Consider the following 17,381-nt stretch of genomic DNA (forward strand, 5'->3'; position numbering starts at 1 on the left):
AAACGCGGCTAGAGTTACTGTTTTGGGCTACGTAGTCGGTAATTCCTTGATCGCTTAAAGCATTAACGCGCCGTTTCTGTTAAAAACCGTTAAGATAGCACTATAATACATGTTCATCGTGTTACTGTACATATCTAGCTAACGTGGGCTGGATTTCGAAATCGAAGCAACCCTTTGCAATTTGACCGAGGGTGGCCTTTAGGGACTCTTACCTTACCTTACGGCCGCATAATTAACCCTCTGAACCAGCGTTAGGACAGGTATATCCAGAAGACAAGATATGGAGACATTTTGTTGCGTATTTGAAATAGCCTATCGAGGTCCTTTGGTGCCAACCTTGGAAATATATAGGTTCTATCTATATATCGGAAGGACAACCTAATTCTTTTAGTAATGGCCGTTTGGCCGAGTGGTCTAAGGCGTCTGACTCAAGATCAGATCTCGTAAGAGGCAAGCGTTCGAACCGCTTAGCGGTCATTATTTTTCCCAACCGAAACACTATTTTCTCGATTGGAATAGCAAACATAAGACAAATAAGGCGGGAAAATTCCATCATCGCGTACATAGGAAGCTGGACAATAAACTTCCATGGTTCCTGGTTGAGCTTCACCGCTGACCTTTATGGAACCACCCTCTCCGTTGAAATATCATTTCTATGTATGCTAGCTGGTATATATACTTTCGCTGTGATATCCTTTTAACTTTCATCACCCGCTTCGGCCAGTTTTACCGCCATTGGCAGAAACTCCTTTACCAACTATGCTAACCTCCTTTTCTTACCGTTCTATCGCTCACAGTAGCAACTTCAGAGGTTCGGAAGTATCGCCGAACGATTAGTTATGGTTTACCAGCGTCGTTATGCTGCCACCTAGGATGCCGCACCGACTTTACTGGATCCTCTCTGAATTGCCAGCCACGCTCTTATCCCGTTGTGCTAAACACCGCTGGCTGCGCCTCTCCGCGCTTCTCCCCGGTGACAAACACCTTGTAATACTCGCACAACTTCTCCCACCAGATTCCCCCCTCAACCATCCCCCGCCTCTCTCCCATCAACCGATCTAACACTGTGCGCTTCACCTGGAACATTTCTTGGCTCAACACCACACCCGTAGCCTCCTTTCCAAACCTGTTACTCAACACATAATCGTTCATCAAAAACGGCGTCCCCACCATGAACCGCACCCCATATTCCGTTCGTGTAAGCGCATCCATCACACGAAACACCTGGTCATACTGCAAAGCGTTCAACGAGCGTGCACCCAAGTACGCCGTGACGGCGATTTCCCCAAACCACCGTGCATCAAGGAGAAGGTTGAGAAATACTGGAAGTAGTTTGGCTCTGAGCGCCGGTGCAGATAGAACAGCATCCTCGACGAGCGTCTTGTGCTGGGAATAGAGATATGCTGGGTCGGCCATACTCAAAAGCAACTCCGAGCCATCCACAATGGTGTAGTTTCTGTCCAAATGCTCCATGCGAACAGGATCCACGTAGGACAACCGGGCCAAAAAGTGGGTGAGCTCGTTCACGTAGAACATTTCAACGTCTTCGTTGGAAGCGCGCTGAGCGTACATTTCTCCGAGAATGTCAATCTGGGAATCGATTCGTTTGAGGAGCCAGGTCATGGGAATCGCAGAACCTTCAGGAAATACTATCTCTCTGTTCATTCCCACAATATCCAACAAACCAGTGTAGTATCGGATCAAATTCCCGACAAACAACACATCTTCGCTCTGGAACGCTGACGGCTGGTGAGTGTACCACTGCGTGGCAAACTGGCTCTCAGGGAACAACGGAAGGAACGATAGCATCAAGTCCATGAGCCGGATTCGCCCGAGCAGGGCTCCAGTTAGCACCACCGCATCAATAATTTGTGCTACATCGGCGGAGCTACCGATCCGTCTGCGCACAAGATGGTTACTTGGGGCTTTCACCAACAGCACGAGAGTGTTCTGGATCAACTCAACAATATCCAAGGCGGTTTCTGGGTCAAAATAGAGGGCCCCCAATGCCCTGTAAACCTCAGTACCCGCTAAGTAATCGCCACTGCGCGCCACAACATCCTCGATGATGAGCTTTTGAAAAGGTGGAGCCTTAAGACCCTTAAGCACCAACGGAAGCGGCACTAGCGTGCTGACGGTTTCGAACGTTGTCGTAAGGGATAAAACTGCCGAAATGACGTTGCGGATAGCCAAGTTAGGGTCGACGGTAGCCAAGTGGGGCGAATCGATCAATGCGTAGACTGTTTGAGGAAAGGTGCCAAAGTCCGCGGCAGTGATTCGCGTGGCACCGAGCTCGGACAAGGCCGAATGGATCAATTGCTCGTCCAAGGGAGTGTTGAGCTCGAGGGATTTGGAAATATGGTTCGTAAGAACGGAGAGGTGGTCACTGTTCATGCTGTAAGAGTGATGAGATAAGGCGTCGATGAGGTGGCGATATGGAGGCGCTCAAATATGGAACTCAGACGAAAATGGTAAAGGTTTCCTGCATTTACGCCTCAACCGGTTATCATGGCGCCAACAGATGTGTTATCGTAAAAGTTTGCTACACAACCATTATTGCTGAGATACCAGTCAAGTACTTTTGTTTATTTCACCTTCCTTGGTCTATTGAGCAGCCCTTTGTTCTCTGGTTCTTCCTTCAAGCCAGTATCAGTAGCATTCTCCAATCAACGCATACATGTCGTCCTCGGCCGTTTGGCAGTCGCAGATAGACCAGCACCCGGCGTTTACGCCCACGCGAATCCCTTCGCTCTACTCTGACTTTACCCACCTCAAGGAAACCAACCCGGAAGGTTATGCCGCCAATCTCAGAGCATGGAAGTCCTTGCTTTTGGGCTACCCCAAGTTTGTATTCACCGGGGGGAATGAGCTCCTACAGGCCCTTGTGCGCAACGGAAATCACCCGCTACATGTGGATTCCGCTCTCGATAAATCCGTGACAGAGAACTCCTTGGTGCCCCTTTCAGTCTATGAAAGACACACATCTTATTATGACTCCCAGAAAATGTCGGTGGGGAAGCTTTTGGGATGGTTTTCCTTGCAAGTCGGGTTTGGAGTCTACCACAGCGCAGTCAAAAGCCCCAGTACTACCTCTAACTGGCTCAAACAAGACAGCTACATCAATATCAGAAAACTTGAGGGATTTTGTGCCGATGTGGTTCTCCCCGTGGTGAAGAGGCATTCCGGCACGAGAGCGTGGGTGGTACAGAAAGATGTTTTGTTTGAAGCAATAGAGGCGGAGATGGAGGCTCGGACGAAAGGGGAGAGAAAGGAAAACCGAGCTTCGAAGTTGGACTTGCGTGACTTTGGAGTGCTTTTGACGTATTTAACCCGTGATGTGAAAGTCTGTGTGAGGCAGGGAACCATTTTCAAGTTTTCAGAGCGCATTTCCGTCTCGATGGATCTATCCATTTTGGTTGCAGAAGAGCCCCCTCTTGAGATCACTGAACAGGATGTATCCATGTTGTCGATCAGAAGCACCCTCAGTCAATTGGAGCGCCACCAGAAAGACTTGCACGAGCGAATTCTGGAGAAGGAAACACAGATCAAGGAACAGCTTCAGAAAAAGAATCTCCCACAGGCGAAGCTCCAGTTGAAGAGCAAAATGCTTTTGCTAAACTCCTTAGAAAAGTCCACTGCAAGCCACAACCAGATCTTGGAGGTGGTGGCAAAGATTGACGAATCGTCTAATAATCTCCAGGTACTGCAGGCGTTGGAGCAATCGAGAACGGTCTTGAAGGAGTTGAGTAGACAAGCTGGGAGCTTAGAGCTCATTGACGAGCTCATGGGCGAGATTAGTGATGAGGTTGAGAATGTCAACGAGGTTAGTGAGAGGTTGGCAATGCAAGAGTTAAGGGATGTGGAGGTTGATGAGGAGTTTGAGTCGATGGTACAGGAAGAAGCGATGAAGAAACAGAGGTTGGACAAAAAGGGTGTGATCAGTGGCCAGGCGAGTGAAGTTGACGCGTTACTTGCTCCTTTGGAGGCGTTAGAAGCAGGTAAGCATGCACCAGAGGATGACATCGGTAAGGTGGCGGAGATTGCCAATTAGATAACCACCAAAAGCCGTACTACATTCCCAAAGACCCTTGACCTAAATTTCCCGGATTCCATTGCACGGTACGATTTGCCGTTAAATATGCGTGGGTTCTCCCGCGCATCACTTTTTTCCACCAACGTTCGTTTCCGTGTCTAATGTAACGGCTCTAATTCAAATAATATCAAAGGTGCATGGCATATTGAATGCTGTTCACCGATAGCTGGTTACATCCATGGCTTCAACCGCCATTCGTTTAGATTATCTCACCCAATCCTATAACAGATATTCATCCTCTGGATTTTCGATAATGACTTTTATAAGAGTTTCAATGTAGGATCTATCGATAACAGTGCTAGCCTCTCATATTTGATGCCCATGTCATCTGTCTAAAATTCGTGTCGCTATAACTTTTGCTAAAGACAGCCGCACGGTAGGATAGCGCTGAGGTACACTTATTGGTCGCTCTAGAGAAGCGATGGCCTACAGTTTGAGACTTCGATCCATCTCTAATGCAATTACCTAAGGGGTAAAAGGCAACTATCGCTAACAGTCAGATACGATGGCCCCGGGCTTTGAATTGTGGTCCCTTCCAGGATTTTTCCACAATGACAAATTCAGATAAACTGTTACACTAGTAGTCCCTTCCAGATATTTTCCATTGGCACACCACAAAGATACCACTGGATTCACAAATGCTATGCCCTTTGTTGTAGTATTGCCACTGCTCGTACCGCATACCCCCTTTTCGTTACTCCCTGTATAGCACAATCTCGCTCTGCTTAAAGTACCTTCTTGCATCTTCATCGATCAACACCAAACTCAAGAGCGTTTTCGTGGAAAACTTCTTATTCACATCCTTGTACGTCGGCGTCAAGTCAAAGCCCCCCAAGAATAACCTGATCGGGATGGTTTCCCCCCTAACCGGCGCCCCGTCCATAATCTCAAACCGCACCAACGTCTCGTTGTGCAGCTGTTGCGGCTGCTGGGCGGACCCTGTATTCACGATTTCTCTTCTGATAAGCGACAATTCCATGTGCTTGATCTTCAAGCGCACTAACAAAAAGTAGATACGCCCCACTATCACATCCTTAAGCGAGTAGCGCGACTTGGAGTACTCAAACTCCAAATGCAAACAGTCTTCGATCCCAATGTCCATCTTGACGCTCGCCGGCACTTCTGGCGGGCTGTTATAGCTGTAGCACCACAACTCCTTCTCCCTGAGCACGTCGTAGGACGCGGACTTTCGGTGCACCGACACCCTCACAACGTATCTGAGGTTCACCTGGGCCCCATGGTACGACTCGTACTGCTTCTCTACGTTCTTGAACTCAAACGAGTACGTCTCTGGGTGTTTCAACTCGCCGGGAGCCGCCAATTCCTGCGATAAGGAAAGAAAGTCGTCCGCAGACTTGGTGTCCTGATGCACCACCTCAATGGTGCCCAACAACTGCACTTTGATTCCCAAATGGTCTACCCGGCGGCCATCTTTCGCTCGGACCGTGACGGTACCCCTCACCGTCTCGCCGTCCTCGTACAACGGGTACTTCTCCTTGGCCTGCAGTTTGCCCTTTGCCTGGCTCTTTACCTCCACCGTCTTGCGCGTGTCTTCGTTTTCGAGTCGAATCTCGATGTCTAATGGGGCTTTGTAGAAAAACGACATTCCAATGGTGTGGTATACGTGTGATTGTTGGTGGCGTAGATATCACAAGTGACGGCTTCTCCGCGGCTCGTTATATGGCCCTTGGCAGCGGTGAGTCCACGACCTTTATCCCCGATAAGATGCCACGAGATGCATGAGGCACGTGATCAGTGAAGTAGCCTTTAGCGAAGGTAAAGTGTGGGGCATTTTCAAGAGTGATTTACGATCTAAAATGGTTGTATAGTTTTACCTATGGGTCTAATTGGTGCTTTAATGGTGTATAAAACCGTGTAAGGTGTGGGTTTAGATGCCTAATTTTTCATACCGTGTCCGAAAGAGTATACCTAGCAGCTTCCGAGATTCGGCAACATCCCATAATTAATCTAGCAAGGTTTAGTTTTTGGTCTCTGGTCCACTGCCTATCTCTGGTATGACCAATAACTGTAACATGCTAACCGTATCATGCTAATCATAAAACGTTAATCATAAAATGCTGATTGTAACATACTAATCATAACATCCTAGCTGTAACATTCTAGCTCTAACACCCTAATTGTAACGCCCTAGACTGGATTAAGAATATGTCTAAATCTAAAGCTATCGATTGTGGCTAGTAAATACACCTATTTCTTATCTGGGGCCAAATCTTGAAAATATAAATAGAGCGTGGAAACTGCGGAGAATCGCGAACCGCTGACATGCAAGGAAGTGGTCATAATTTTTCACGCCTTTGGCTTACGCTCGCCACCAACAAGACGCACAAGAAACGTCTCAAATACTACCAGCCCAGCTGACAAACTAGCAATCGCCGTTATGACCTTTGAAATCACACACCCCACATTGTTACTTATTCCCTACGCAGTGCTCGTGGAGCATACAGGCTCGCCAGTCACGCCCCAACTCCTCCAGATCATAAACAAGGGCTATGACAAGCCGAGATACAACTACGGTATCATTCTGACAGCCCGAGTCAAGAACGGTCTCGTACCAGACTTACAGCTCAAGCCAGGCTCATTTCTATCACTCCTTGTGTCACCGGACGTCGGTGCCAGAGCAGCCCTCCAGCAATCCACTGGAAAGGCCGATGTCGGCAGCTGGGACGTCCCTGGAAAGTTCACGTGCTCTGATATTCAAACCAGAGTGGTGCAGGCAGACGATTGGCCGAAACTAGCACTGGCCTTGCCCAATGTGGTGGGTACCATCGGGTTAAAGCCGTACTCGGACCACGCGATGGAAATCACTGCACTCACCGCCTTCCAGGGTGCAGTAGGAAAAATGCTCCTTTTACATGCAGAAACGATCGTTAAGGATAAGGAATTGGTCGAGCAACTAGCGGTCCAGACGGGTGTTTCACAATTTGTCACCACGGTCATCGCGGACCACGATCTTGTGGCGTACTACGCCAAGTTCGGGTACATGGTGGACAGGCAAGCCGTGATTTCCCAGAGCGACGTTGAAACCAACTCCACTAGCTTGGAGGACGGTGTCTGTGCCACGGCTGACTTTACCTTGGTATATATGCACAAGGATATTTAGACGGTGGAAGGGCTCAAATAGAGAGAGCTCAGATGGAGAGAAAGTTACCAATTGCTATAGCACCCAGGGTGTGGTAAGGGTTAAAATAGATGTAATAACGAAACCTTACTACAGTGGTTTGAGCAGAAAATGTGGATTAGATTAGGTTGATATCTCGATGGAATCAAGTAAGTAATCCTGGATCGCACTGAAGGGGTTTACGACAACGCTGTGTTTTTGAGAAGGGTTATTGGATGAAAGTTGCTGAATGAATCGCAGTAGAAGGTGGAATAAAGTCCGAGGTCCATGGCTAAACCGTCCATTATTACCAACATTCCAAGCTGGTTAACGCCGGATGCTACAAAATAAATGCTGGAAGCTATTTGGGGTTAACTATACAACCAGATCGAGGAACGCTAATTAGCAATGAACGCTACATCCCATGGTAAACTTACCATAACAGAACCGCTCAGATAAAAAATGGCAGTTCTAATCAATGTGGTATATAGTATGCAGTAGATATCACTAGCTATATAACTATTATTGGTTGCCCTATACACTAGATATATTCAAAAGGAGGTCTATATCAACCACAAGATGCCCCCATAATGCCATTCCGGACGAGGGGAAAGAACCAGGCGAGCCGAAGGACGTCAGCACGGCAATACCAGAGGTATTGAATGGCGGCTGCTCCCACTAAGATCCCAGAGGAGAAGCAGCCCTTAAGGTCCCAATGGCACGGATGTCAATAGCACAGATGTCAACGGCGAGTGGTCAGCATGACAATGACAAAAAGCCGAGGTATGGTAAAGAACACATCTGGTATTTAGTCAAGTCAGTATGTAGCAGCCCTGGCTAGTAACACTAACTACTATAGCTCCCTTGCTTAGTCATCGGAATTAAGCTAAGATAAATCTGCGATACTCATACTGGCACTGGTATGTATTACTAACTCCTCAATGACCTAATGTATACGATGTGTCGTACTCTTATCTCGAATAATTCTGTTACACCGGACTTGATGTTTCAGGTGTGACTTATCTCACTCCATCTATTCTTATCTCCAGCCACGCGGAGCGCCTCTAATTTCCTTATTGGGATATATCCCCGAGGACAGAAAGCTTCATCGGAAGTACTCGGGAACGCTTGGTGCACGGCATTACACTCTTAAACGCCCGGGGTTTTCCTGAATCATTCCACCGAAACATCTTTTGAAGTGAAAGGTGACCCAGGAGTGATGGCTATATCATTTTAATTAAGCAATCTCCTTCCCTACGACAAGGCATAAAGGGGTATCCTTTAGTCGGAGAATGCAGAGGGAGCCCCACTTCCGCCGCATGGCTGACCTCCCCTCACACCAAAACACCGCATGCGCCATTAATCAGCCGTGAGCACAACCAGCTGTATGACAAATATGCAGGGAAGAATTTTACTCTAGGACTCTCGGCTAGGCTGATAAATCATCTGAAAATATTTCATTCGCACCCCTCCAGGGAACGATATAAATTGTCCCGTTTCGCCCGTTCCAAATACAAGCTCAGCGTTACACCAGCATCCGCTAGAACCTCAACGTAACACCAGCATCGCTAGAATCTCAACATTAAACTAGCATCCCCCCATAATCGCAACCCCAGGTCGTCTGCCAAAACGCCATGACTAGCTCTTCGCTGACAGTATCGGAAGACGGTGAGAAAGAGAGAAAACCAGACGACATTAACGATCTCGTAGATAGAGAGGAACTCCAGCTTGAGGAGAATATCGCTGGCAGTGTTCCTATGAGGCCGGTTCCAAGAAAAGTGGGACTCTTCCACCCGTCGATGGTACGAACCTGGAAGAACGTTGTGTTGGGTGCCCTCAAGAACTATGCCATTATGGTCCCCAGCTTGATCCTAGTGTCGTCTCTTATTTTTGGCACCCATTATGACACTAACTCAAAACTTGGGAACTTGAATGTTGTCATGGTATACGACACAGATGATGGCGGGCTCGGCCTTCTCAGTCAGGCTTTGCTTAACTCCACCAGCAACCCGCTTGCATCAGATGTCGCTGGGTGGAACACCTACACCAGCACTGAATTGCTTCGCGAGTACCCAGACTTGACTAGTGCGGACGAGGCCGCCCAACGGTTGGTGCACCAAAGAAAAGCCTGGGCCGCGATTGTGGTTGCCCCCAACGCTACCAGCCTGTTGAAACAAGCCCTCCTCTCTAACGACGGGAGTTTCAATTCCACCAATTTGATCCGTGCGTATATTGAAACCTCTAGTGATCCACAGGTAGTCGGGGGCTACATCATCCCGGGGATAATGCTCCTTCAAGACGCCTTTTCGGTAGTGCTTCCGGTGGTATACCGCGGCATTTTCTCCACTATGAACGCCACCGAGCGTGCCATTGTGTTTGACGGAGATAACTCGTTTGATATTGTGACGATGCCGATCTTTTTTGCCCTCCAGGACAACTTACCGTTCTTAAACACGGTTGTTGTGGCGCCCCTCACGTTGGGTATGGTAATCTTGATCATTGTGAGTTTCTTCCTGATTGGTTTCTTTGCTCCATACCACCAGCAGGTTGCCCCTAAGTTGCTCCCAATGCACTTCATCGTTTACCGTCTCATAATCGGCCAGGTTTCGTTCCTCGTGCTCTCCTTTACATTTACCTGTGTCTGCGCCTGCTTCAGGGTCGACTTCAACGTGCGCTATGGGCAGGGTGGGTTCATGTTTAGTTTTCTTGCGTTCTACTTGGCGATGTCTGCGGTGGGGTTGATGAACGAAGTGATGTTCAACATCTTTTTCGTCACCTTCCCGCCAGGTATCGGCTTCTGGTTGTTGTTCTGGGTGCTTTCTAACGTCGGCCCGACGTTCTCACCGATTGAGCTATGTCCCGAATTTTACAGGTATGGTTATGCCATGCCGATTAGAAATGTCAGGGAGTGCTTGAGGGTCATTTTATGTGGGTGTTGGGACGGTCATTTGGCCAAGAACTTTGGAATTTTGGCTGCCTGGGTGGTATTTGGTATGTTGATGATTCCACCATCCATGATGTTTGCGCAGTCCAGAATGGTAAAGAAGGCCAAGGCCGAGGCTGCGAAATAATAGATCTGTTCGTATGGGGCGTATTTTAGACTCGCGCAATTATGCGCATAATTAATAAATTACTTAATCTCTGCGTCTTGTTGAAATGGCCAGCTGGAAGTGCCGTGGTTTTAGATATTCTGTTCTCCGTGGTACAATTTTTCCGCGTTTATATTGTTTGGCATTGTCAGTCAATTAAAGAGGGGCGAAGATTATCGCGCAAAGCAAGGATTTGTAGTGGTTTGATTCACAAGCGTAGGCACCGTAAAATGATTCCGGATCCTGAAATTAGCGAGGCAGGAAGACGCGCATGTTCGGACAACACGATAAGTGTTTTAGCCGGCGGTTTTAATTATACAGCTCCTTAATCCTAATAACACTGTAACTAAACACCCAACCTTGGGTCTTCGTCGTCGCTGATAATAAAGTCTTCCACAGACCCATTCTCGTCCATCTCGATGCCCATGTCGAGCTCTTCGTCTACAAGTCGATGGAAACGGTCACTGCCTGCCTTTCTCCCCAAGCCAAGCTTGCCCGCAACCCTGCTCCCGAGCCCTTTGCACCTCCCTGCCAAACTCCGTCTCCTCTCCTTCCCCATGAGCAAGTACAAGATTAGGAGAAGAAGGCCAAGGAATACCAATGCACCATACCCTCTATGGTCCTCAAGATGGTCCGCCACCTTTTCCTTCCAGCTGTCATCGTCATGCTCCTTATCCTTCTCCCCTGCAACAAACGCGGGTCTTCTTTTGACCCCCGCAGCCTCCCCGCCGTAGAAAAATCGGTCCTTCGACGACTGGTGGTAAAAGCCAACCTGCTCGCTTGGAAGGGTCTTCTCCTGGGCACCATACACCTCGCTGGCTTCCGATGAGGCATACAACACAGCACGGCCAAGGGTCCAGGAAAACTTGACATCGTCCACCTTATCAACCACCTTGAACGTATCGTAGCCACCGGCCTTCTTGTCTATACCGTAGCGGGGGAAGCCCAAGCCACTGTGCAAGAAACTGAGCACCCAGGCAGACTTAAAGCACAACTGGGACAAATCTTCATCGCCTAGCGGCGTTTTTCTCTCAGTGTTCAATTTCACCAACTGGTCCCACGGGGTGTTGCACAACTTTGTGGCTTCCGCAAAAATGGTGTCGTACTCGTACGCTCCCATCACATTTTTGTCAAGCAAGTTGAAAATGGTGTCCCAATACCCGCTTACTCCGATAAACTGTTCCACGTGAAAGTCCAACGCGGGAATGAGGTCATTGAGCAAGCATGACAGCTCGACATCGGGCTTGCAACTGAGCGACAGTACCTCCGACTGTTTTTCCAAAACGGGAAAGATAGTCTGCATGCAACGCGTAAAATCGCCGCTTCCGGCTAAACGGTTCGACAGCATAAGCCGCGTGTCCTCCGCAAGAAGGTGTGCCGGAACGTTGGCAGGCAAGCACGGATCTGTGGTCACACCTCCGGTCGCGTTGAACAAGTGGTCGAGGTACTTGCCCCGCCCCTGATACATCCCAAAGCCCATAAACGAGGAGGAGTATAGATCGTAGGACATTTCGGCCTTGGAGCTCCCCAACGCCGCTAATTGCACCTTGAGCAACGACTTTTCGTGCTCTTTGATCTCCGTCGCGTTGGGCTGGAACGCGAGCTGCGTCGACGCGCCCCCCATGTCGAGCAAGCCGAGCGGTGCCTTTTTCGTGTTGAACGTTCCCATGAGCTGGTTAATGGAAAGCCACGCGTAGAGCCCCTCGATGTCGCCGTCAATCGCGTTCACGTGTGTTGCACAGTCCGGTAAGAAGAATGCGGATTCGGTGAGGTATTTACACACATCCGCTAACAACGACGTTTGTTCGGACGGGGTCAAAGAGCGAACACCACCAGTAGCGTGGAGAAAGATCGGGGTTCGCGAATGCTGCGACTTTGGCACAATTTTTGCCGCTGCATCGAGCAACGGCTGAAGGTGGTGTGAGCCCAACTTACTGGAATCTTTGAACGTGGCGATTCCTGGTTTGATCTTGGTGTGCCAGTGCGGTTTGGTGCTAATCCAGGACTTTTTCTCGTCTTTGTTATTGCCTTTGTCTTTATTTTTGCCCTTGTCTTTGTCGTCATCGTCAGTATCGTCATCGTCATCGTCGCTTTCGGACTCGTAGTCGCGTTTCAAGACAGGAAAGTCTGCAATGGAGATCTGGTGGTCGAACAAGTATTTGGGATTGAGCCAGTGGTAGACAAAGACCCGCGAACCCTTAGAGCCCGCGTCGATGATAACGATGTAGTCATACGGTATGCCGTCCAGGTTGGTGAGCAGACCTGAGCTTCTTTCCACGAGCTGGGACATTTGTCAGTGGGCGTATCTTACAAGTAAGAAGGCGGTGGGAAAGTGGTTGTAAATACGGGTGTAAAGATGGGGTGATTTAGAGACGAATCTAGATGTCCCGTTTTGAATTTCGGCTGAGAAAAGCGCCAACGTCATGTAGGATGGCGCACGACGTATTGCTGCAGCCAGAATTGAGTAGTTCTCGAGGATTTCAGGCGAGATATTTCTTGTATAGATAGGTCGACAGCTTAAGATAAAAGAATGTGTGTATTTTAATATCCCATTGTGGTGCTAAGCGGATGGTAATCGCGGTATCGGGAGGTTATTCTGTAGTAAGAGGCGCTGACCCTACGGTTGCACAAAAGCCCCATTACCCTACAATCGTCTATGACCAATTTTAATATAGTACAATAAACTGTATACAACACCCCTCTGTCTAGAACCCAAACGGATTGTTTGGTGTGGCCGAGTTCAAGTTTGCTCGTCTCCCGGTAACCTGCGACAGTAACGACTGCGGCCCGTTTCCGAAGCCCGCTCCCGTCGGCTGGGATTGGAGCGTGGAGCTCTCGTTGCCGAATCCAGTAAACCCACTACCGCCAAAGGAAGTTGGTGGTTGCGAAAGCTGGGGCAGCGAGAAGTTTTGCTGGCCGAATTGTTGACCAAACGGTTGTTGGCCGAATTGCTGACCAAATTGTTGGCCACCCTGTTGCGGGCCGAATTGATTCACATTTTGGTTAAAAGTTTGGCCTTGGTTGAGGCCCGGCGTCGAGATACTCGTCTGCTGGAACATATTATTCAACTGGTTCATTTGCTGTTGCGGAGGAGCAAAGTTGTTAAATCCGGGGGATTGTAACCCAAAGGTGTTTTGGGGCATGGCAAACTGGTTTGGAGTCTGGAACGTCTGTTGAGGCTGCAAGGGCGGAACGTTCACAGAAAAGTTTGGCTGCACTGCCACACCACCGGTCTTCTGGATCGCCAACTGCTGACCGAAAGACGACTGGGGAATGAAACCGGTCGGCTGGGTCCCAAAACTGGTTTGCGGTGCGAACCCATTAGGTTGTGGCAAGCCCCCAGGCATTTGAGCGTTCCCAAAAGTAGTCTGAGCCGGCATGCCAAAAGATGGCATGCCCCCAGTGATCTGAGAAGGCGCGGCACCAAAGCTAGTCTGTGGCATCACGGCAGGAAGCTGTGCAGTACCACCAGTTCTTTGCAATGGAATCAACCCACCGGTAATTTGAGACGGCATGGCGCCAAAGCTGGTCTGTGGCATCACGGCAGGAAGTTGTGTAGTACCAGTTCTTTGCAATGGAATCAATCCACCGGTTCTCTGCAATGGAATAAGACCACCGGTAGTCTGAGATGGAATCCCGCCAGTCATCTGAGAGGAAACCCCGAAAGAGGTCACAGGCATGACGTTGGTGAAAGCCCCGGTCTGCAACGGAACAATGAACGAGCCGGTTTGGAGAGGAGCCAAGCCACCAGTTCTGATTGCGACAAGACCGGTCTGCTGGATAGGCATAAACCCGGTTGGCTGATAGGCAATCGGCATGAAGCCAGTAGGCATGGCCACTAGCCCGCCCGTCTGCTGCGCTGCGATTTCCGAACGGTCAGTGGTTGGTGGTAACTGGACTTCATTACCGCCGGTTTTGACGGGCTGTACCGCTGGAGCTGGCACTGGCGCAGCTTGCGGCTGCTCACCCGACTTGGTTGGAACCAACGGCTTGATGTCCAACAAATCCTGCATGGACCCGGTAAACGGCGTGGAGCCGGCAGAAATCGCCGGCTTAACAGCCCAGGCATCGTCATCAAGCAAGTTTCTCTCAGGGGCCGTTTTCACGGGGGAGGGTAACCCAGAAACGTCCACCTTGGGCACAGGCTCGGCGTTCACCTTAAGGGCACCGGTTGGTTCGGTGAACAAACCACCAGAAACTGGGGTTTCAGCGGCGCCGGAACTATTGGCTTCCTTCTTGCGGTCAAACTTAGCGTCAAGGAAGCGGGTGACACGCAAAATGTCCCCTTCGCGTAACCCTAATGTTCTCAAGAGCGCCGGGGTAACGTCTTCCAAGATCCCCTCGTCCATTTTCTCCTTGTCAAAGTTCAAGGTGTATCTCTGGCAGTTGCCGACGTCAATCCCACAGCTCAAAAAGAACTCGAACCAGTCGTAGGAACTAGGAGCTGGTCCGTGGTTGTTTGGGTTTTGGACCACCACTCTCTCCGGCTTTCTCTCTGGCATTCTCTCGGTGCTTTGCTCCGGTCTAACTGGCTTGGGAGGGGGAGTAACTGATCTCTCATTTTGCCTCTTTCTCTCCATCTCTCTCTGTCTCTGTCTCTGGAGTCTTGCCTCGACCTCTCTCTCGGTCTCCTTTGACGAATTCTTGTAGCTTTCCAAGCTGGTGCCGGTGATCTTCTCCACATACTCCAAATCTTCAAGGGAGAGCTTTTCGGCGCTAACGGCAATTTTGACACCGTTAGTTTTGTGGAGGTGGATCTTTCCCTGGACACAGCCGAGGAACTCCGCTTCGACTTTGAACGTTCCCGAGTTATCAATCCATGTGCGCACGCGGTGCAGATTTGGCATGGAGCTGGAGCCCTTGGAGCTAGAGCCCTTCGATCGGTGCTCCAGTTCGCGGTTATTCTCGCGCGCTCTCTCACGATCGTCTCTCTCACGAATCTTGTCTCTTTCGTCCTTGCCTCTAGACTTGGACCTTCCTGGGGACAACCCAAACGACATTCTCCGTTTGAGCTTATCACTGGTACTAGACTTTTTACTCTCCCCGGTGAGTTTCTGGTTGGTGAGGCTAGCAAGGGCGCTGGTGCCTATGACCTCGAGGTACGACACAGGGACTACCCCGGTTCTATTAGTGTCGACATTCTGCACCATCCACCAGTCCTGCGACTTTGAGTCGTTCAAGACGTACACCACCTGGTCTTCCTTGACGGAAAGTTCGTCGGTGCCCTGAGAGTCAAAGTCGAACAACACCCTAGCGGTCTTGAAGCTAGACTTGGAAGGCTCAGAGGCCAGCGCCACTTCCTTCAAGGCTTTCGCCTGGTTGGCACCCTTGAGTTCGCCACAGATCGCAAAGATGGCCTCGGCAACGTCTCGGGAGCCGGCGTGGAGTTCGATCGACTCCCGTGGGTTCTTCAACTCCAAGAACACATGCTTCTTTTCCGTCGAAACCGACGTTAAATCGGCAATGGACCAGTGGCGGCGGGCGCTGGAGGAGCTGTCGGATTCCGGCTGGAAAAACAACTGGTTGTTGCCCACAACCAAGACAACCTTCTTCTTCTTGCGGCCGTCGAGCTCCGCGATGTGCCACTTGAAGAACTCGCCAGAGTACTCGTGCTCTGGGACTGATGGTGGCAGCGGCGACAGTCTGACAACGGTGGCGGAGCTGGTGTTTCTAGCCGCTTCGGTGGGTCTTTGGGGCATCGGTGGGGCTTCGTCCTCGCTTCCCGGCTCACTGACGCCGTACTTGTTGCTCTGGGGCGTGAAGGCCTCCTGTGGGAGTGGGGGCAACGGCGTGGATTTTGGATGCTGTGGCGGTGGAGGGAAGTGGGTGACAACTGGAGCTGCGAGCGTGGCAGGGGCCGGGGCTGGAGCTGCGGCTGGGACCGCAGTAGACATCTCAAGGTAGTTGGCAGGCATGAACCCATACTGTGAGTTGAGCCCCACAAGGATCCAGTCCACGTCAGACACGTCGTACACCTGAAGCGTAGCGTTCTCCGGAGCCGACAACTCCTCGTCTGTCTGGCGCTCATAGTCATAGAGCGCCGTGGCGGTGTGAATCGGGATAGCAGGCTCGATATAGGTGCACGGCACCAAACCCGACGGTTCGGGTTCGTCTGGCGACGATTGGCTAGCGGGAATATGTTTCTTGACGGTCCACCAGTCGTCGGTGTCGGACTTTTCCAAGAGATAGAGCACGTCGTCCTGGGTGAGCGCAAGCTCGTCCGGCGATTGCGGCGCGTAGTCGTAAATCGCCTTGTAAATACCAATGAAGGACATAGCAAAGGTGTGGTGGGTGGAGATTGATGAGAGAGTGTGGGGAGAGCGTGTTTCCTTTTGTCACTTTGATTTGCGAGACGGGCTGGTGCTGGCAAACGAGGAGCGATTTGTAGTGCGAGGCACGACCTTATCCTGCATCCGCGCTTATCTCACTTCCGATGCTGGGTGGCATATGCGTTTTACCGGGGAACGGTGATTTCGATACTAATAATAGGTTAAGTGGCTCAGGTAAATTTCTCACTAATATATATTACCTTTTGGCGGATAGTATGGTGCTGGGGGGTTCTGGTAGGCTGGTTTGGGCTATTAATCTACATCGATGGCTAGAGGAGATATCGTCGCACCGGTTTGGCGTTCAAGGCTGGTATGTCACATGACGCCAAGAGCCGACGGGGCTATCTCCGGGAGTTCGTCTTGGCTCCGTGGGTTGGTCCAATAGTTAGGGCATGGTTGTAGGCCAGAAATTCCCGAACCGGTATAAGGAAGGAATTTATGGCTGCAGGTTTTTTAGCAGCGTTTGTATTGTTGAAAAATCGACCCCCGCTCGGGTATGTAGAAGAGTTTGGATGAGCTAGTACTTTGAGTGGATGGGGAGGGGATCTGTTCGTGGGGGGAACGAGTTAAACCAGCAATGTTGTTTAATCCACAAAATCAGTGAAAGAAAAGTTGTGACACGATCATGGGTATTGTTTTTGTTTAAGTATCGCTGCTGGAAAGAAAGGTCTTCCGGTTAAAGTACCTACTTTTTGCTAAATCGAATATTATCGTTAGCTCAGCTTCGGATTTCATTCTTCCTAGCCTATTTT

General features: G+C 50.0%; 7 protein-coding genes and 1 non-coding gene across 8 annotated transcripts; 4 read left to right on the forward strand and 4 right to left on the reverse strand.

The window, feature by feature from the left end:
* The first annotated feature begins 395 nt into the window (after positions 1-395).
* Positions 396-477, forward strand: BABINDRAFT_t242. Its single transcript has one exon. It is a non-coding gene; the product is annotated as a tRNA-Leu (tRNA).
* A 444-nt stretch (positions 478-921) lies between these two features.
* On the reverse strand, positions 922-2,394 carry HSM3 (Hsm3p; the record flags this gene model as incomplete). Its single annotated transcript, XM_019130538.1, has 1 exon — positions 922-2,394. One exon carries the CDS (start codon positions 2,392-2,394, stop codon positions 922-924), a length of 1,473 nt encoding a protein of 490 aa, XP_018984603.1.
* A 147-nt stretch (positions 2,395-2,541) lies between these two features.
* Positions 2,542-4,367, forward strand: BABINDRAFT_162309 (uncharacterized protein). Its single transcript, XM_019129279.1, has one exon. It carries the CDS (start codon positions 2,678-2,680, stop codon positions 4,049-4,051), a length of 1,374 nt encoding a protein of 457 aa, XP_018984604.1. The 5' UTR covers positions 2,542-2,677; the 3' UTR covers positions 4,052-4,367.
* Positions 4,368-4,787: 420 nt separating this feature from the next.
* PEP8 (retromer subunit) lies at positions 4,788-5,699 on the reverse strand (the record flags this gene model as incomplete). The annotated part of the gene is made up of 1 exon (XM_019132866.1): positions 4,788-5,699. One exon carries the CDS (start codon positions 5,697-5,699, stop codon positions 4,788-4,790), a length of 912 nt encoding a protein of 303 aa, XP_018984605.1.
* A 792-nt stretch (positions 5,700-6,491) lies between these two features.
* On the forward strand, positions 6,492-7,214 carry BABINDRAFT_167798 (uncharacterized protein; the record flags this gene model as incomplete). Its single annotated transcript, XM_019130539.1, has 1 exon — positions 6,492-7,214. One exon carries the CDS (start codon positions 6,492-6,494, stop codon positions 7,212-7,214), a length of 723 nt encoding a protein of 240 aa, XP_018984606.1.
* A 1,631-nt stretch (positions 7,215-8,845) lies between these two features.
* On the forward strand, positions 8,846-10,282 carry BABINDRAFT_38202 (SNG1 family protein; the record flags this gene model as incomplete). Its single annotated transcript, XM_019131859.1, has 1 exon — positions 8,846-10,282. One exon carries the CDS (start codon positions 8,846-8,848, stop codon positions 10,280-10,282), a length of 1,437 nt encoding a protein of 478 aa, XP_018984607.1.
* A 559-nt stretch (positions 10,283-10,841) lies between these two features.
* Positions 10,842-12,542, reverse strand: BABINDRAFT_16514 (uncharacterized protein; the record flags this gene model as incomplete). The annotated part of the gene is made up of 1 exon (XM_019130304.1): positions 10,842-12,542. A coding segment is annotated over one exon (1,701 nt), but the record flags the coding sequence as incomplete, so codon positions are not given.
* Positions 12,543-13,005: 463 nt separating this feature from the next.
* On the reverse strand, positions 13,006-16,575 carry SLA1 (cytoskeletal protein-binding protein; the record flags this gene model as incomplete). The annotated part of the gene is made up of 3 exons (XM_019131839.1): positions 13,006-13,191; positions 13,297-14,905; positions 14,939-16,575. The coding sequence occupies 3 exons, from the start codon at positions 16,573-16,575 to the stop codon at positions 13,006-13,008; spliced, it is 3,432 nt and encodes a 1,143-aa protein (XP_018984609.1).
* Positions 16,576-17,381: the final 806 nt, after the last annotated feature.

Source organism: Babjeviella inositovora, assembly GCF_001661335.1.
Source record: "Babjeviella inositovora NRRL Y-12698 unplaced genomic scaffold BABINscaffold_8, whole genome shotgun sequence".
Taxonomy (NCBI): domain Eukaryota; kingdom Fungi; phylum Ascomycota; class Pichiomycetes; order Serinales; genus Babjeviella; species Babjeviella inositovora.

Coding starts and splice junctions, on each gene's coding strand:
- BABINDRAFT_162309 (XM_019129279.1), top strand. CDS start 2,678: ATGTCGTCCTCGGCCGTTTGGCAGTCGCAGATAGACCAGCACCCGGCG.